At 48.6% G+C, this 18,278-nt stretch overlaps 2 protein-coding genes, 8 non-coding genes and 1 pseudogene across 10 annotated transcripts; all 11 read left to right on the forward strand.

The window, feature by feature from the left end:
• Positions 1-3,440: 3,440 nt before the first annotated feature.
• Positions 3,441-3,511, forward strand: TRNAG-CCC (transfer RNA glycine (anticodon CCC)). Its single transcript has one exon. It is a non-coding gene; the product is annotated as a tRNA-Gly (tRNA).
• Positions 3,512-3,648: 137 nt separating this feature from the next.
• TRNAG-UCC (transfer RNA glycine (anticodon UCC)) lies at positions 3,649-3,719 on the forward strand. Its single transcript has one exon. It is a non-coding gene; the product is annotated as a tRNA-Gly (tRNA).
• A 138-nt stretch (positions 3,720-3,857) lies between these two features.
• On the forward strand, positions 3,858-3,928 carry TRNAG-CCC (transfer RNA glycine (anticodon CCC)). Its single transcript has one exon. It is a non-coding gene; the product is annotated as a tRNA-Gly (tRNA).
• A 137-nt stretch (positions 3,929-4,065) lies between these two features.
• On the forward strand, positions 4,066-4,136 carry TRNAG-CCC (transfer RNA glycine (anticodon CCC)). The gene has a single exon. It is a non-coding gene; the product is annotated as a tRNA-Gly (tRNA).
• Positions 4,137-4,273: 137 nt separating this feature from the next.
• Positions 4,274-4,344, forward strand: TRNAG-CCC (transfer RNA glycine (anticodon CCC)). The gene has a single exon. It is a non-coding gene; the product is annotated as a tRNA-Gly (tRNA).
• A 178-nt stretch (positions 4,345-4,522) lies between these two features.
• Positions 4,523-5,701, forward strand: LOC149338565 (uncharacterized). Its single transcript, XM_089550760.1, has one exon. The coding sequence runs from the start codon at positions 4,523-4,525 to the stop codon at positions 5,699-5,701; it is 1,179 nt and encodes a 392-aa protein (XP_089406886.1).
• A 3,720-nt stretch (positions 5,702-9,421) lies between these two features.
• On the forward strand, positions 9,422-9,492 carry TRNAG-CCC (transfer RNA glycine (anticodon CCC)). The gene has a single exon. It is a non-coding gene; the product is annotated as a tRNA-Gly (tRNA).
• Positions 9,493-9,629: 137 nt separating this feature from the next.
• On the forward strand, positions 9,630-9,700 carry TRNAG-CCC (transfer RNA glycine (anticodon CCC)). Its single transcript has one exon. It is a non-coding gene; the product is annotated as a tRNA-Gly (tRNA).
• A 195-nt stretch (positions 9,701-9,895) lies between these two features.
• On the forward strand, positions 9,896-10,803 carry LOC149338568 (uncharacterized; annotated as a pseudogene).
• A 5,013-nt stretch (positions 10,804-15,816) lies between these two features.
• TRNAG-CCC (transfer RNA glycine (anticodon CCC)) lies at positions 15,817-15,887 on the forward strand. The gene has a single exon. It is a non-coding gene; the product is annotated as a tRNA-Gly (tRNA).
• A 161-nt stretch (positions 15,888-16,048) lies between these two features.
• On the forward strand, positions 16,049-17,236 carry LOC149338570 (uncharacterized). Its single transcript, XM_089550761.1, has one exon. The coding sequence runs from the start codon at positions 16,049-16,051 to the stop codon at positions 17,234-17,236; it is 1,188 nt and encodes a 395-aa protein (XP_089406887.1).
• Positions 17,237-18,278: the final 1,042 nt, after the last annotated feature.

The following is an 18,278-nucleotide window of genomic DNA, read 5'->3' on the forward strand; positions in this document are numbered from 1 at the left end:
TTTGTTTAGCGAGCAGGAGTTAGACATAGTCGCTGTACAGGAAACAAAAGTTGATGGTGAGGAGGAAGCCGGGAGAATGGTTAGTCAGTTTACAACGAGGTACAATGCTGTTGTTAGCCACGCTGTCGGAGCGTCAGCAGGATGTGTTCTCTTTGTGCGCCAGTGTCTTGATGCCGTGATTCAGTCCGTCATGACATGTGGGTCGGGTCGTCTTGTGGTTTGCGATGTATCGTTTGGATCTTGTGAATGGCGTGTAATCTGTGTGTACGCGCCAAATAACATGAATGATAGACGCGAGTTTTTTGAAAGCCTTCGCCAATGTTGCAACTGCCAGAGGCTTGTTGTTATGATTGGAGATTTCAACTGTGTGCTTTCAGCGGATGACAAAACAAGTAGCCGATCGTTCAGTGATGCTAGCACAACTGTTCTTGCTGATCTGATAAATGAGTGTGGTCTGGAAGACGTCGCCGAATGCTTGGGGGCTGGACGCACTGTTCAGTTCACACATTTCCAGGCATCTAGTCATGCTCGCTTAGATAGGGCATATGTATCCCTTGACCTTGTACCTTTGTGTCTGGAGTATCAGGTACGCCCAGTGTCATTTAGTGATCACTGTTTGGTCACGTTCACGATCGGTAATAAGGAAAACAATGGAAAGAAATTCAACTGGCAAATGTGGAAACTAAACTCGAAATTATTGGAGGATGACGGCTTCATGAATGATGTAGAAAAACTTGTTGCGAATATGAATCAGGAGAGGGTAACAGAACTTGCAGCGAAGTGGGAGGGTTTTAAACAAGAATTTAAACTAATGGCTGTGGAACGAGGAAGCGCAGTGGCAAGAGAAAAACGAGCTGAAGAAAATGCATTGCGCGCGAACCTGCAACGCCTAATGCAAGAAGAGTGCAAGAGACCGGGTTTGTTCATCACAGATATTCGAGCGCTCAAACACAACCTTGAGATGTTAGATGCGGAGCGATATCGTGGTGCACTTGTCAGAGCGAGATCTGAACACCTGATAAGGGGAGAAGCGCCTACAAAAAGAGCGTTAAGCACAGAAAAGTGGCACGCTCGTAGAAATCACATTGCAGAAGTGGAATGGAAAGGGCGTGTCACGAGCGACTCGAAGGAAATAGAACGGGCTTTTTTTGAATATTATGCAGAGCTGTTCTCTCGAAGTACAGTTGACGTTGAGCGCTTCAAAGCAGAGTATATGCCCTTACTGCCGCTGCTCGATGAGACGACCAAAGAATTGTTGGAACAGCCTATTACGCTGCAAGAAGTGAATAGTGCAATCGAAAACCTAAATCCCGGGAAGTCGCCGGGGCCAGACGGGATTAGCGCAGCCTTTTACAAAGTGTGTAAAGGACTGCTGTCACCAGTTCTCCAAGCGGTCTTTAACGAAGCGTATGATCTGAAAACGCTGCCTCCATCCTTTGCTTCATCCCACACAGTTTTAATTCCAAAGACAGATGACATAAATAAGTTACGTAGTGTCAAATCGTACCGACCAATAAGTCTCACCAATGTTGATTATAAGATTTTGATGAAAGTACTAGCTAAAAGACTACAAACCGTGATAAAAGATATTGTGGGAGACCACCAAACATGTGGAATTAAAAGCAGATCTATTTTCACCAACATTCACGTCGCCCGTAGTATTCTAGAATGTTGCGATGCTGCGGGAGATGGAGTAGCAATGCTCCAGATTGATTTTGAGAAGGCATTCGATAAAGTGCCTCATGATGTTCTTCTCTGTATACTGGACCATGCTAATGTCGGGAACGTTATTAAAGAGGGAGTGGCCATGGCTTACGAGGCCTGCACAACCAGGCTAATAGTAAACAAGTCCGTGGGGGAGAGAATTGAAGTACAGCGCTCAGTACGCCAGGGCTGCCCCCTCTCTCCCCTCCTATTTTGTTTGTTTTTAGAATCCTTTTGTCTGAGCATCATAAATCACGAGCAAATACGAGGTTTCAAACTACAGCAAGCAGTAGTGAAAGTGCTTGCTTATGCAGATGATGTCGCGGTTTTTTGTACTGATTACAACAGCATCACACAAGTTTTAAAAACTGCAAGAGATTTTTGTGCTGCAAGCGGGAGCTCAGTTAACTGGGCAAAGTGCTTGGGTTTCTGGCATGGCGACTGGTTTGTGACCCCCGGTACTTTCGCCAGTATTAGCTTTGTGACGACCCCCGTCAGTTACCTCGGAGCTCCACTTGGATTCTACCGAGACAGTGACCCATACTGGAGAAGTCAATCGACTGAACTTCAGGAGAAAGTGGGGACATGGAAAGGGTGGAACTGGTCAATATTTTCTAGAGCAACTACTTGCAACTCATTTTTAATCAGCAAAATTTGGTACGTACTGCAAGTACTACACTGCTCGAGAGTCAATGCTCAGAAGTTGCACCGTGGGTTCGCTGTTTATGTGTGGGGGTCCTCTTGGGAGAGGACAAGTAGGACAAACCTTTTTCGGCGAGTCAGTTCAGGAGGCCTTGGGCTTGCTCACATTTTTCTGCGCCAAATCGTCCATCGTTTTATGTTTCTCAGAGAAACAAAGGACCCGTTTCTCCGTGCCGTCTGTCAGTTGCGCTTGGGACGAGCTCTACCGAATCTCGTTGTCTCGACTGACTACATACCAGGAGGCATTTATGGCTTCCTAAAGGAAGTTGTTTTGGCTTGCAGATTTTTGACTGTCCGTTTTTCGTTAGAATATTTGTGTGGTGTCAGTCGGAAAAAGCTGTACAAAGATTTGTGTGATGTTGTGCTTCCTGAGCCATTGTATAGGACGATGTTTTCTTTCCAAAAAGGGAAAAATGTTTTGAAAAGAGTGAAGAGGATGCCGGTGCCGGCTGGGGCTAAGATGTTCTTTTTTAAGCTCCACACCAGTACGCTAACGGTCAAAAAGTGGATGGACCAGAAAGGACTTTTGTGCCTTGGGGGGTGCGCTGCATCATATGCCGAAAGGACGAAACCATCGAGCATGTGTTTCTGGAGTGCTGGGACGCCATTTTTCTTTGGGATGTTCTCCAGCGGACACTCAAAAAAGAACTCCCCCTGAACCCACATGGCATCAGGTTCCTCCCAGTAGAGAGTGATGATGGCACACCTTTCGATCTTATCATGTTGTTTGCCTTGCATAGCATATGGAAAAGCAGAATGTCTGTTGAGAATGGTGACATTGATGCTCGTTCAGCACGACAGTTCTTTAGGGAAAGTATTAGAGGCTATGTAAATGAGCAAAAAGTGCAGAAATGTGTGCCTGAATGGCTGGAACGCGTGGAAGTGCTGATAAATCTCAGAGACTTTGAATTGCATAAATTCAGCCGAAGGACGGCTGAAGAATATTATGATTGTGATATGAAAGCTTGTCCTTCCTTTCTGTGATCTTGTTTGGTGTTTGGATGAACAATTCAGGCAATAAAGAAAAAAAAAAGGCGCCGCTGGTGTAGTGGTATCATGCAAGATTCCCATTCTTGCGACCCGGGTTCGATTCCCGGGCGGCGCATATAAAAGAGGCGTATTTTATTTTTCTTTCAGCGTCTAGGAATATACTTGTGTCACCGGTGTCTTTTGGCCATTTAACTGCAGGCGGCACACTGCGAGTATGCTCGAGGTCAACGGCTGGTATATCACTAAGCGTGGGCGCCGCTGGTGTAGTGGTATTATGCAAGATTTCCATTCTTGCGACCCGGGTTCGATTCCCGGGCGGCGCATACAAAAGAGGCGCATTTTGTTTTTTTTTTCAGCGTCTAGGAATATACTTGTGTCACCGGTGTCTTTTGGCCATTTAACTGCAGGCGGCACACTGCGAGTATGCTTGAGGACAACGGCTGGTATATCATTAAGCGTGGGCGCCGCTGGTGTAGTGGTATCATGCAAGATTCCCATTCTTGCGACCCGGGTTCGATTCCCGGGCGGCGCATACAAAAGAGGCGCATTTTATTTTTTTTTCAGCGTGTAGGAATATACTTGTGTCACCGGTGTCTTTTGGCCATTTAACTGCAGGCGGCACACTGCGAGTATGCTTGAGGACAACGGCTGGTATATCGCGCAGCGTGGGCGCCGCTGGTGTAGTGGTATCATGCAAGATTCCCATTCTTGCGACCCGGGTTCGATTCCCGGGCGGCGCATATAAAAGAGGCGCATTTTGTTTTTTTTTCAGCGTCTAGGAATATACTTGTGTCACCGGTGTCTTTTGGCCATTTAACTGCAGGCGGCACACTGCGAGAATGCTTGAGGACAACGGCTGGTATATCACGCAGCGTGGGCGCCGCTGGTGTAGTGGTATCATGCAAGATTCCCATTCTTGCGACCCGGGTTCGATTCCCGGGCGGCGCATACAAAAGAGGCGCATTTTATTTTTTTTTCAGCGTGTAGGAATATACTTGTGTCACCGGTGTCTTTTGGCCATTTAACTGCAGGCGGCACACTGCGAGTATGCTCGAGGTCAACGGCTGGTATATCACTAAGCGTGAGATTTCTACTTCCGGCCGCCGTGGCGAACGGACGTGCGATCATGTGCTCCGCCGGAGCGGTATCAGCGGCCCAGCTTGGCCGTGGAAACAGGTCTGATGTATCAAGTCAACAGGATTACGAAGTTATTTTGCCCCGCCTGCCAACAGGTCGTATCGTCATGAATACGCTTTTTATGCATGCCGACGTTAGAGCCAGGCCCTACAAGGTAGAGGATTTTCGCGACGCACTTGTTCGTTTGGCACTGCTCCCCGAGGTCGTTGCCTTGGGGGCGTATCAAATGAACCACGTGTGGGCGGTCACGTTCAAGAGTGCAGAAGGAATGAAAAGCCTGCTTGCCGCCCGTGATGTGACAGTGAAAGATCGGCAGCGCATAATTGTCGACCCCGGGAACCAGGTAGTGAGAATGAAAATTCACTGGTTGCTTTACAACGTTCAGGATGAAGATGTGCGGGAGGCCTTAGCGCCGTACGGCACAGTGACCGACGTCAGCCGGGAATTATGGCGTGTGCAAGGCGTCACGGACAAAGGTTCGTCAACGAGATCAGTGTCTTTGAAGTTGAAGCCTGGAATCACAATTGATGACCTACCACACCAACTGCGAATCGCCGGGGAGCAGGCACTGGTCGTGGTCTCTGGCAGAGCCCCGCTCTGTCTAAAGTGCCGTGCTGTGGGTCATGTGCGACGTGACTGTCGAGTCCCGCGGTGCACGCACTGTCGTCGCTTTGGGCATGACGAGTCCCAATGTGTCAGGACTTACGCAAATGTCACAGGGCCCATGAGAAGAGAGGACGAGTCCGAACTACTCATGGACGAGGCTGAAGCTGAAGAAGCAGCTGGAGGAGCAAGTGCGAAAGCGGACCATCTAGCCACTGCAACTAACAGTGTAGAGGAGAAGCGCAGCGAGGATGCAACGAAGGAACTGGAAGCAGTGGTCGCCGCAGAAACTACCATTGATGACAGCGGCAAAGCAGACAAGGTCAATGCAGCGAAGGCGCCAACAGCAGGCAGAGACGTCGAAAAAATGGAGCTTACTCAGACAGACACCAGCAGCGCAGCGGGAAAGAGGACGCATGAAGAGAGCGTTAGCGATGGAACGCCAGCCCCTTCAAGTGCGGGAGAGCCGCCAGCTAAAACGACGGGACAACGTCGGGCGTCCTTTCGCCCGAAGCCCAACCTCCCGCCGGATAAAAGGCCGGCACCGGTTACACCAACGCAGTGACGATGGCTACAGCTCGGCTGTGGCAAGGGGGGAGAAAGACGACCGAGGAAGCCAGCGAGCATCGCGACAACGTGCAACGTCGTCGCCATGCCCATGGATTTTACGCAGTAAGACTGAAGGTCACTGGATTGGTCGTTATTCTGGCTGAGCATCAAGGTGAGCACCATGCGGTTTGTCTGGGTTTATCGCGTACATGATGGCCAGCTCAGCTACGGCACTTTGTTTTGCAACTATTAACGTAAGGGGTCTAGCTGCGAGGCGACGGCAGTACCAACTGTGTCGCCTCCTTCTGGAAAATGACCTTGATGTTGTGGCAATTCAAGAAACTAAGGTGGAAAGCGAAGAACAAACGAACCGCATGGTCGAACCCTTCAGGAGCCGATACAACGTGTGTGTTTGCCACTCTGTTGGCACTTCGGGTGGATGTGTGCTTTTAATTAGAAACTCGATAGGTGCTACAGAAGAATCGGTAATTGTTTGTAATACCGGTCGTTTTGTTCTGTGCGACTTTTCTTTCTGTAATTTACAGTGGCGTGTAATCTGTGTGTACGCACCAAACAAGGACAATGAACTCAGTGCCTTTTTTAACATGGTGGAACCGTATCTCAGCACTCAGCGATACACAGTCCTGATGGGAGACTTTAACTGTGTGTGTTCCCCAGAAGATCGAGTATCTAATACGCCCATCCGTGATCAAAGCGCAGGGCGCCTGACGGCTATTGCCCAAGAAAACAATCTTGAGGATATAGGCAGCATTTTGTCCGATGGTAGGAGACCACAATATACGCATTTTCAAGGAGCAAGTCACGCTAGACTTGATAGAGCATACGTTTCCACAAGCCTTGTGTCATTGAGCAATAATTATCAAGTTAAGAGTGTCAGTTTCAGTGACCATAGGTTAGTGATGTTTACCGTTGGAACGAAACGAAAGCAATCTCGGTTTAATTGGGACCTGTGGAAATTCAACATAAAGCTTCTAGAGGATGAAACTTTTCAGAAGGTAATTACGAACAAAATGGATAGTTTACTTTCAGTGGCGAAAGGCAACGTCATAAGAGAATGGGAACTGTTTAAAGTAGAAATCAAAATGAGCGCCATAGGACGAGCTAGCGAGCTTCACCATGAACAAAATGAAGAGGAAAAAGTGTTGCAACATCGTCTTGATGTGGTCATGGTACTGGAAAGTGCAGAGCCAGGGAAGTTCACGAAAGATGCTCGGGAAATCAAAAGCAAGCTAGAGGTAATCGATAAAGAAAGATACAAGGGGGCGGCCATACGGGCACGCGCAGAAAGACTGTGGTTGGGGGAAGCGCCGACAAAGCGAGCAATCAGTGATGAAAAGAGGCACGCTACAAAAAACTAGATAAAAGAAATTGAGTACGGGAATGAAATCGTGCGCGATAGTAAGGCTATTCAACGCGCTTTCGAAGAATATTATCACGAATTACTGGGACACGAGACAAGCGTGGAAGACGGCTTTGCAAGCGAGTTCCTGCCACTGATGCCGGTATTAGACGATGATGAAAAACAGAGACTCGAGGCACCGATAAGCGTAGCTGAAGTAGAGCGAGCTATTGACGAGTTAAGCCCTGGAAAATCGCCTGGACCGGATGGTCTTGGTGCAGGGTTTTATAAAGCGTACAAGAACATCTTAGCTCATATTTTACGCCAGGTAATGGCTGAAGCTTACGAAAGCGGTATGCTGCCTCCATCTTTTCGTAAAACTCACATTGTTTTGATACCGAAAAGTGACGACCCAATGAAGCGTGTGTCAGTGAAAAGTTACCGTCCTATAAGTCTCACAAATGTGGACTATAAGATTTTTATGAAGGTCCTGGCGAGTAGGATGCAGAATGTGATAAAATTGATTGTAGGTCCGCATCAAACATGTGGAATTAAGGGCCGCACCATACAGACTAACATACACGTAGCAAGAAGCGTTCTAGAGTGTTGTGATGCATATGATGGGCGGGTGGCCATGCTACAACTTGACCTCGAAAAGGCATTTGACCGTGTGGCGCACACTGTTCTCTTTTCGATACTAAAGCATGTGAAAGTGGGCCGGGTGCTCCTTCGAGGTGTGGAAATGGCGTATGCGGGCTGCAACGCGGCCATCATTGTCAATAAGGAACTGACTGAGAGTTTCACTGTTCGATCGTCAGTAAGACAAGGTTGTCCTTTGTCCCCCTTATTATTTGCTCTGTACCTAGAACCCTTTTGTCTCAAGCTAATGGGCAATGAAAGGGTAAAGGGATTTCAGTTCTTATCAAATGAAGTCAAGGTGCTGGCTTACGCTGATGATATCGCTGTTTTTTGCAGCGATAAGGAAAGTGTGTCAGAGGCGGTGAAAGATGCGAAACGGTTTTGTAAGTTGTCAGGAAGCCTGATTAACTGGAACAAGTGTTTCGGTTACTGGCATGGTAACTGGGACAGAGCGCCTGCGAGCTTTGAAAATTTTGAGTGGACAACATCACCATCAAAGTATTTAGGGGTGCCGCTAGAGCACTATCGCAAACCTGAAGACTACTGGCGGGAAGAAACCCAGCGTTCTCGTACAAATACGGACAAGTGGGGCGGCCGAGACTTTTCTATTTTCGGCCGTGCCACTGTATGCAACCTGTTTGTTGTGGCGAAAGTATGGTACGTCCTTCAAGTACTATGCATGGCACGGACGAGCGTCCAGAGAATGCATAGAGTCTTTGCGGTGTTTATTTGGGGGTCGGGATGGGAGCGAACAAGTCGCACAAACCTGTTTCGTCCTGTGGGAAGTGGCGGGCTGGGACTGGCGCATTTGTTCTTAAGGCAAGTAATTTCGAGGTTTGTCTTTCTTAGGGACCAAACGGATGGGTTTTTGCGATCTGTTATGCAAGTGAGGCTGAAGGATGCTTTGCCAGAATTTATTGTGTCTTCCAGCAATGTTAAAAGTGCTAGAGTGCGAGGTTTTCTCTGGGAAGTCATCCGTGCTTTTCAAATGCTTAAAGTTCGGTTTTCAATGGAATATCTCGCCGCGGTTCCACGGAAAAAATTATATAAAGATCTTGTCGATGTTTGGTTACCTGTACCTATCTACCGCTCCATATACTGTGTAGGCTCAGAAGGAAATGTCCTTAAAAGGGTAAAGAAGATGCCGGTCAGGCCAGCACTGAAAACCTTTTTCTTCCAATTACACACAGGGACACTGCCAGTGAAGCCATGGCTCCAGGATAAAGGGATATTTGTCCCGTGGTCAGTAAATTGCATAATATGTAGGAAACCGGAGACAATCGAGCATATGTTTCTTGACTGTACTGATGCAGTTTTCCACTGGGACATTCTTCAGCGGACGCTCAGCAAGCGGCTACCTGTTACCCCCTATGGCATTCGTTTCCTTCCCGTAGAAAATGAGGTCCCATACGACATGTTCATGGCTTTGAGCCTGCACAGTATATGGAAAAACCGCATGGCTTTCAGACATGCTGATGAAATTGTGAAATCTGTCAGAGAGTACTTCATAGAGAGTATATTGCATTTCAGAGAAGTATTGAAGACCCAGAAGGAGCAGCCAGAGTGGATGCCAGTGCTGGATCATCTTGCAGCACTTAAGCGCTTTTAATTGAATACCGTCAGCTGAATAGAGCATCACTGGCGGATTTTATCTGTTTTGGAATGCGAATGTTGTGTTGAAATTTTGTTATGTGCTAAGCAGGCAATAAAGAAAAAAAAATATATCACTAAGCGTGGGCGCCGCTGGTGTAGTGGTATCATGCAAGATTCCCATTCTTGCGACCCGGGTTCGATTCCCGGGCGGCGCATACAAAAGAGGCGCATTTTATTTTTTTTTCAGCGTGTAGGAACATACTTGTGTCACCGGTGTCTTTTGGCCATTTAACTGCTGGCGGCACACTGCGAGTATGCTCGAGGTCAACGGCTGGTATATCACTAAGCGTGGGCGCCGCTGGTGTAGTGGTATCATGCAAGATTCCCATACTTGCGACCCGGGTTCGATTCCCGGGCGGCGCATACAAAAGAGGCGTATTTCATTTTTTTTTTCAGCGACTAGGAATATACTTGTGGCACCGGTGTCTTTTGGCCATTTAACTGCTGGCGGCACACTGCAAGTATGCTTGAGGACAACGGCTGGTATATCCCGCAGCGTGGGCGCCGCTGGTGTACTGATTCGACTTCCGGCCACCGAGCGTGACGGACGTGTGCATCATGAGCTCCCAAGGAGCGGATTCAGCGGCCCAGCCGGGCCGCGGTATCAGGAGTACGATCAAACCGAACGAGGACTACCAGCTGATTTTGCCGCATTTGCCAACAGGTTCGAGCGTTTTGCATACTGTTTTTTTGCATGGCGACGTCCAAGCCAGGCCATACCGTGTTTAAAACTTTCGTGACGCTCTTGAGCGTCTGTCATTGCTGCCGGAAGTCGTTGAACTCGGGGCATATCAGATGAATCATGTTTGGGCCGTGACATTCTGCAATGAAGAAGGAAAAAACAAAATGCTACTGGTGGAGGTGTTCGACGTCAAGGACCACCGCTGTGTGGTTATTGACCCACGCAACCAGGGCGTCCGGCTGAAGCTGTTCTGGCTGCTACACGGCGTGCAAGACGACGACGTGAAGGCAGCTCTGGCGGCTTTTGGAAAAGTGACCGACATAACTCGGGACAAGTGGAGAGTCAAAGGCAGCGTCGACAAGTAGTCTACTACACGCTCAGTGACATTGAAGCTGAAGGTGGGCGTCACCATCGAGGACTTACCGCACCAGTTTCGTGTTGGAGAGGATGTCGCACTCGTCCACGTTCCTGGCAGAGCTCCGCTCTGCCTCCGGTGCCGCGGCACCGGAGACATACGTCGGGAGTGCCGTGTGCCACGTTGCGGGCTCTGTCGTCGCTTCGGCCACGACGCCCAGTGCGTGCGAACATATGCTACCATAGCTGGTCCTGGTCGTAGGGATACTACAGAGGAGCATATTATGGACGAAGTCGACGCGGTAGAGGCGACCCGTGAGAGTCGGGAAGAAGCAGTACCGAAAAGCATAGCCTCAGAAAAAGCAGTGCCTCCCACTGAACATGAGGCTGCCAACTCAGCAGAACCATCTGTGCCTGACACCAGAACTGAGGCGGAGGCGGGAAAAGCAGATGATGCTTCGGTAGGTGCACCTGAGACGGTTTTGGAACCGACCGACGAGAACAACATCGTCACGGAGATGCCCGCGGCGTCAACTTTGCCAGCGAAGAGGACGCACGACGAAGCTGATGACAAGGCGACGAACTACGACGGGACGGACCATGAGGAGCCTCTTCCCAAAGCGCCTCCTGTTCGACGTGCGGCCTACAAGCCCAAGCCGAACGTCCCTCCTGATCGTAGGACTTCGTCGGCTGCCCCTCCGCCTTAGCGGAGGTGCCTTGCAGGGTCTCCGTGTTGGTAACCCGGTCTTCGATCGGGTTCAGTGCTGACACCGCCGTACTTTGCAAGTTGGAAGGATTTTTGATGAGGTGAGCTGCCAACCGATGTCACTTCGAGAGCTGCGAATCCCAACCATTTAGATGGCGTCTCAACTAACATCTAGCTTGCGTATTGCCACACTGATCGTGAGAGGTCTTTCTGCGCGAAGAAGGCAAAATCAGCTTAAACGTCTCTTGTTCGAAAACGAAATCGATCTGTTGGCTGTTCAAGAGACAAAAATTGAAAGCGAAGAGTTGCGATGGCAGAAATTTACCGTGCACAGTTCAGTGTTTGCGTGTGCCATGCAGAAGGAAAGTCGGGAGGGTGTCTGATTTTAACTCGAAACGGCAAAGTCGCCGTGGAAACTGTATTTTCCTGTGAAAGTGGCCGGATTGTAGCATGCGATTTTTACTTTTCTGTACTAGAGTGGAGAGCTGTGTGTGTATATGCACCTAATAGAATTCCAGAACGAGATGCCTTTTTTCGCCGTGTTCAACCTTTCCTGCTGACAGAAAAGCGTGTACTATTGCTTGGAGATTTCAACTGCGTGTGTAGACCTGAAGATAGAACAAGCAACAAAACCCTGCAGGACACGAGTGCCGAGCTACTGTCTGAGATGATTAATGAAGCAGAATTGGAAGATATTGGCATTATAATGCAAGGTTCAGAACAAGCACAGTACACGCATTTCCAAGGCGTTAGTCACGCAAGGCTGGACAGAATTTATGTTCCTTCTGAAGTTGTGCCCTTGTGTTCCCAGTACCAGACTGTGCACGTCAGCTTCAGTGATCATTCTTTAGTCGTGATCACACTTGGGGAGAGGAAAAGGACTGTCAAGTTTAGTTGGGAATTATGGAAATTTAATGACTCATTGTTGGAGGATGACGAGTTTAGCAAGAAACTAAAAGACTTAGTCAAAAGCTTGTTAGAAAAAGAGACAGACTTTATACAAACATGGGAACAATTTAAATGCGACGTGAAAATGGCCGCTATAGAAAGAGCATGTGTTTTAAAGCGTAAAGAAAAACAGCAAGAAAAGGAACTTCGTACCGAGCTTGATTTCATGCTCAGCATGGAAGGCGTCAAGCCGGGGTTGTACAGACAAGAAATAAAAGAGACCAAAACTAAGCTTGAACTAATAGATGAAACGAAATATCGAGGTGCTGTGATAAGGGCACGCAGCGAAAGATTTTGGCTTGGGGAGACGCCCACAAAAAGGGCGCTCAGCGACGAAAAACAGTATGCAGTTTCGAAAGAGATAAAGGAAATTTGTTATCGCAATGACGTAACTTCCGAATCTGAGGTGATTGAAAGGGCGTTTCTGGAATATTACCAAAACTTGTTCAGCCTTAAAACGCCTGACGTTGAACATTACAAAACTGCATTCCTGTCACTAATGCCAAGAGTCGAGGAGGACCTGGCGCAGGTACTTGAGGAGCCCATAACGGCAGCAGAAATCGAAGCTGCAATACAGCAGCTGAGCTTAAACAAGTCGCCTGGGCCGGACGGCCTCTTTGCCGCACTTTACAAGGCTTTGAAAACAGAAATGGCAATAGCATTGCAGCGCGTAATAAGCGAGTGTTACGAAAGAAAGTTAACTCCGCCGTCTTTTCAAACTTCCCACGTGGTGTTGATCCCAAAATCGGAAGACCCTAGTAGGTTGTATGACAGAAGCCAACAGCCACAGAAACCAAGGGGCACAGGGGATTTTTTTTTAAGTTATTTATTTTGTGGTGTTGATCAATTTAGAATATTACTGAATATGTTATCGTTTAAAGATAACTGATTAGAAAAGCAGAAGAAAAAACAACCACCTGCCGCCGGTGGGATCCGAACCCACGACCTCCGAATTACGCGTCCGGTGCTCTACCTCTGAGCTACGGCGACGGCTGTCAATTCTTCTGCTTTCGGGGGTACTTATGTTTACATGTAACCTAACCTTGAGAGTGTTCATCAGCGCCACCCACGTTCATAAGCGGCGGACGTAGAACGTCCTGAGTTTCCGCAGGTGTGACGTAGAACGTCATCGAACGGAGAGGGTGGAAGCTGCGTGAGAACCCTCTTATGCTTCCTAAGGCGTCAAGGCTGCCAGAATCGAGGCCCTCGCTAAGCAATTAAGCAAACAAGGGAAGGTGATGAGGGGCTCGTTATAAATATGACAGAAGCCAACAGCCACAGAAACCAAGGGGCACAGGGGATTTTTTTTTTAAGTTATTTATTTTGTGGTGTTGATCAATTTAGAATATTACTGAATATGTTATCGTTTAAAGATAGCTGATTAGAAAAGCAGAAGAAAAAACAACCACCTGCCGCCGGTGGGATCCGAACCCACGACCTCCACGCAGCTTCCACCCTCTCCGTTCGATGACGTTCTACGTCACACCTGCGGAAACTCAGGACGTTCTACGTCCGCCGCTTATGAACGTGGGTGGCGCTGATGAACACTCTCAAGGTTAGGTTACATGTAAACATAAGTACCCCCGAAAGCAGAAGAATTGACAGCCGTCGCCGTAGCTCAGAGGTAGAGCACCGGACGCGTAATTCGGAGGTCGTGGGTTCGGATCCCACCGGCGGCAGGTGGTTGTTTTTTCTTCTGCTTTTCTAATCAGTTATCTTTAAACGATAACATATTCAGTAATATTCTAAATTGATCAACACCACAAAATAAATAACTTAAAAAAAAAATCCCCTGTGCCCCTTGGTTTCTGTGGCTGTTGGCTTCTGTCATATTTATAACGAGCCCCTCATCCCCTTCCCTTGTTTGCCTAGTAGGTTGTAGTCAGTTGAGTGTTACCGCCCAATAAGCTTAACTAACGTAGACTACAAAATTTATATGAAAGTGCTAGCCGGACGACTCCAAACAGTAATAAAAACCCTTGTTGGCCCACACCAGACCTGCGGCATAAAAGACAGATCCATTTTTACTAACATACACGTACCTAGGAGTGTCCTTGAATGCTGTGATGCAACGGAGGGTCGTGTCGCCATGATGCAACTGGACCTGCATAGGGCGTTTGATAAAGTTGTGCATGAAATCTTGTTCGTGCTTTTGGAACATGTGAATGTGGGATGTATCATCACTGATGGCGTGAAAATGGTTTATGATGGCTGTACATCAAGGTTCATAATTAATAACCACCTGAGTAATAGTATTCCTATCTTGTCGTCAGTGAGGCAGGGTTGCCCTCTTTCTCCACTGCTTTCTGCACTTTACCTGGAGCCCTTTTGTTTAAAGCTGTTAACTACGCAAAACATTCGAGGTTACGCCTTTTGTTATACTGAAGTGAAGGTATTGGCATATGCAGATGATATAGCAGTGTTCTGCAGAGACCAGGAAAGCGTGGAAGAAGTGGTGAGAGAAGCCGTAAATTTTTGTGATGCAAGTGGCTGTGCGATAAGCTGGCAGAAATGTTTTGGTTTTTGGCATGGAAAGTGGCAGGCCACGCCAGAGGTATTCTGTCGAATGAAGTGGGTAGACACGCCAGGAAAGTACCTCGGCGTGCCGCTAACCAACTACAGAGTAAGCAAAGAATATTGAGCCCATGAAACCGAACGAGTCAAAGCTCAGACAAGCAAATGGGGCGGTCACAACTTTTCCATGTGTGCAACATGTTTTTAACAGCGAGGATTTTTTACGTTCTGCAAGCGTTAACTTTGCCAAGGACTTCAGTGCAAAGGTTGCATAGAGTGTTTGCAACGTTTATTTGGGCGTCAACATGGGAGCGTACCAGCCGATGCAAATTGTTCCACAAGGTGCGGAACGGGGGGCTAGGGTTATCAAATTTATTTCTGAGACAGATAGTCACTAGATTCTTTTTCTTGCGTCAAGATAATGATTTTCTGCGAACTGTTATACAAGTGCGATTGTCAGAATCACTGCCTGATTATGTTGTGTCATCCATATCTGCAGGGCGGAGTGGGTTAAGTGCTTTTTTGCAAGAAGTTGTTGCAGCAGTCCGTATTCTTCGGTCAAAATCTTCCGATGAATATCTAACCATTGTAACGAGGAAAAAGATGTACAAGGACCTGCTTGATGTGTTTCTGCCAGTGCCTGTTTATCGCAGTGCATATCTTCTGGGTCCCGAAAGGGATGTGCTAAAAAGAGTCAAAAGAATGCCGGTGAAGCCATCAGTGCGTTCTTTCTTTTTTCAATTGCATACTGGAACCCTCCCAGTGAAGCCATGGTTGCAAAGCAAAGACCTTTTTGTACCTTGGTCAGTAGTGTGTCTTATTTGCAAGAAAGTGGAAACTATAGAACATATCTTTCTCGACTGTCATGACGCTGTTTTTCTTTGGGATGTGTTGAAGCGCACACTGAAAAAAGATTTCCCCCTGACTCCTTTTGGAATACGCTTCCTACCATGTGCAGAGCCAGGTGAAGTGCCTTGCGACCTGCTAATGTTGCTCTGCATGCACAGCCTATGGCGTACGCGAATGGATGTCAGGCATGAACATGTTGTTGTGAATCCGGCTCATCAGTATTTCATTGAGAGCATCAGGTATACTTAGGAAGTTTTCGGACAGCAAGCTCCTCAGCCTGAGTGGCTGCCTGTCCTCGACCAACTAAAATCATTTAACCCGTTTTATCATCGTGCACTAGCTAGAAACTGACCTGTGCTTTTATTGTCATGTCATTGTATTTTTGTTTTGTTTGCCCGGCCAAGTCGGTAATAAAGAAAAAAAAAAGCGCCGCTGGTGTAGTGGTATCATGCAAGATTCCCATTCTTGCGACCCTGGTTCGATTCCCGGGCGGCGCATATAAAAGAGGCGTATTATATTTTATTTTTTTCAGCGTCTAAGAATATACTTGTGTCACCGGTGTCTTTGGCCATTTAACTGCAGGCGGCACACTGCGAGTATGCTTGAGGACAACGGCTGGATTCCATTTCCGGCCACCGAGCGTGACGGACGTGCTATCATGAGCTCCGTTGGAGCGGTGTCAGCGGCCCAGCAGGGCCGCGGAAACAGATTTTTTGCCCAAGATTCCCAGGATTATCAAGTTGTACTGCCGCAATTGCGAACAGGTGCGTCCGTTTTGAATACCGTCTTTCTTCACGGTGATTTGAAAGCCAGACCTTTTCGTGTTGAAGACTTTCGCGACACGTTGGTTCGCCTGGGAATGCTCCCCGAAGTGCTAGCTCTGGGGGCGTTTCAGATGAACCACGTGTGGGCGGTCACCTTCAGTAGCGCAGAAGCGACGAAGAAAATTCTGGAAGCTGGCGAAGTGAAAGTGAAGGAAAAACGATGCCTTGTCATTGACCCCACGAGCCAGGATGTGCGGCTGAAGCTGCATTTGGTGCTGCATAACGCCCCGGACGAAGATATTCGTGATGCGCTGGCCCCATACGGGAAAGTAACCGACCTGTCTCGGGAGTTCTGGCGCGTTCAGGGCATTGCTGACAAGGGCTCTTCTACCCGCACGGTCGGCCTTAAACTGAAGCCCAAACTGACTCTCGAGGACTTGCCTCATCAAGTACGTACTGCTGGAAGCAATGCCCTACTAGTTGTACCAGGTAGGCCGCGGTTATGCCTAAGGTGTAACAGTCGAGGCCACATCAGGCGAGAGTGCCGAGTGCCGCGCTGCACCTTGTGCAAGCGCTACGGCCATGATGAGAGCAAGTGTACTCGAACGTGCGCCAACGTAACAGGACTGGGCGCAAGCAACGAAGTCCAAGCTGAGCACCTAATGGACCAGGCCGACGCAGAAGAGGCGGCTGGTGGTCCGACTGTACCGCCTGCTCAAGACGCCACTAGACCGCTTCCTCCCGCGAAAGAAGAGCCACAGAGTGCACCAGCAAACGAGGCTAAGCCGGGGAGCGCTGCAACGTCCACTAACGACTGCCCCGAAAAGACGACTAGCGCCTCGCCTACTGCAACCGTCACGCAACAGGGGACTGAAGACGTTGTGATGTCGAGCGTCGGTGCCATGGCAGCGAAGCGACTTCACGACGACAGCGGCAACGAGGCGCACGACACTAGCAAAGAAGTCGGCGGGGAACCGCCTGTGAAAACGACGCCCACCCGAAGGTCAACATTGAAATCGGCACCCAAAATTCCGCCTGAGCCTCGGCCCGAGCGGATGCCGTCGACGCTGCCGCCGACGTGACCCGCGGCCAAGTGAGTGTGTCGGGCCTGCCGGTGAGCGACAATGGCTAGTGTAGGGACGCTTTCTTGCGGCGACTTAATAAGCGCCGCCTCAATGAGACGAAGGGCGCAAGCCACTGTGCAGGTTGTTGGAAATGCTAATAGTGCCGATAGTGAAGAGGATACTGTGTGGTTCGAATGTTTCTTTAAGGTGGCGGTTCCACTGCCGCCATCTTGCGAGTAGTTCATATTCTGCCACCAGGCTACGACACTGATCCATCACTGAGAAAGTGTCAACCCGTCTTGCCCCCAGCGACCCGAGACTGGTTTTGGTTGAGATGTTGAGATACGTGTCCGGTCCTTTCTTGACCCGTGCACCCGTGCTGCGTGAAGGCTTTTCTTTTGTTGCTGCGCCTGCCTTCAGAGGATGACAAACGAACCATGGCAAGCCCGGCTGCTAGTCCCCGTCGTGCGTGGGGGGAGGTGTGGGCTGGGGTGGTTCCGCATGCTTGTTTCTCTGCCTGTCCCTCGCCAAAGCCAAAGAGAGTGGGGCTTCCTTTATTCGGTCTATGGTTCCGGAAGGGTGAAGGGAAAAAGTTGGAAAGCCGGGGCAAAGAGGGTACCGTCTTCGTCCAAACGGCGTCAGAGGTGGGGTGATCCTTGTTCGGGATAAGGATGCCAGCACGGGAACAGAGGACCGTTTCCTTCTCTCTCTTGTTTAGCCTTGGCTAAATAGCCGCAGAAAGCTCTACCGTCGATGTTACTATCTGGAGGGCCTCCTTTGAGGGAATGTGCCGTTTCGTTCTTGAGTTTTACCCGACTACAGACTTTCCTGTTTTCAATGTCGTGACATATATTAGTGGGAGCAAAGAAAAAGAAAAATAATGCTGCCCAGCCCGCATCGCGAAAGGCACAACGTCGACACAGTGGAAACTTGGGAGAGTTAGTGATAATTGTCGACATAATTGCACAGAGCAAATTAGTAAGTAAGCGAAAAGAGGAAGCGGACGCCAAAAATAAGGAAGGTGTGAAATAAAGAAAATTAATTATGTTTATGTCCCATG

The sequence above is a fragment of the Amblyomma mixtum genome, chromosome 6 (assembly GCF_055824585.1).
Source record: "Amblyomma mixtum isolate Tamu chromosome 6, ASM5582458v1, whole genome shotgun sequence".
NCBI classification, from domain to species: domain Eukaryota; kingdom Metazoa; phylum Arthropoda; class Arachnida; order Ixodida; family Ixodidae; genus Amblyomma; species Amblyomma mixtum.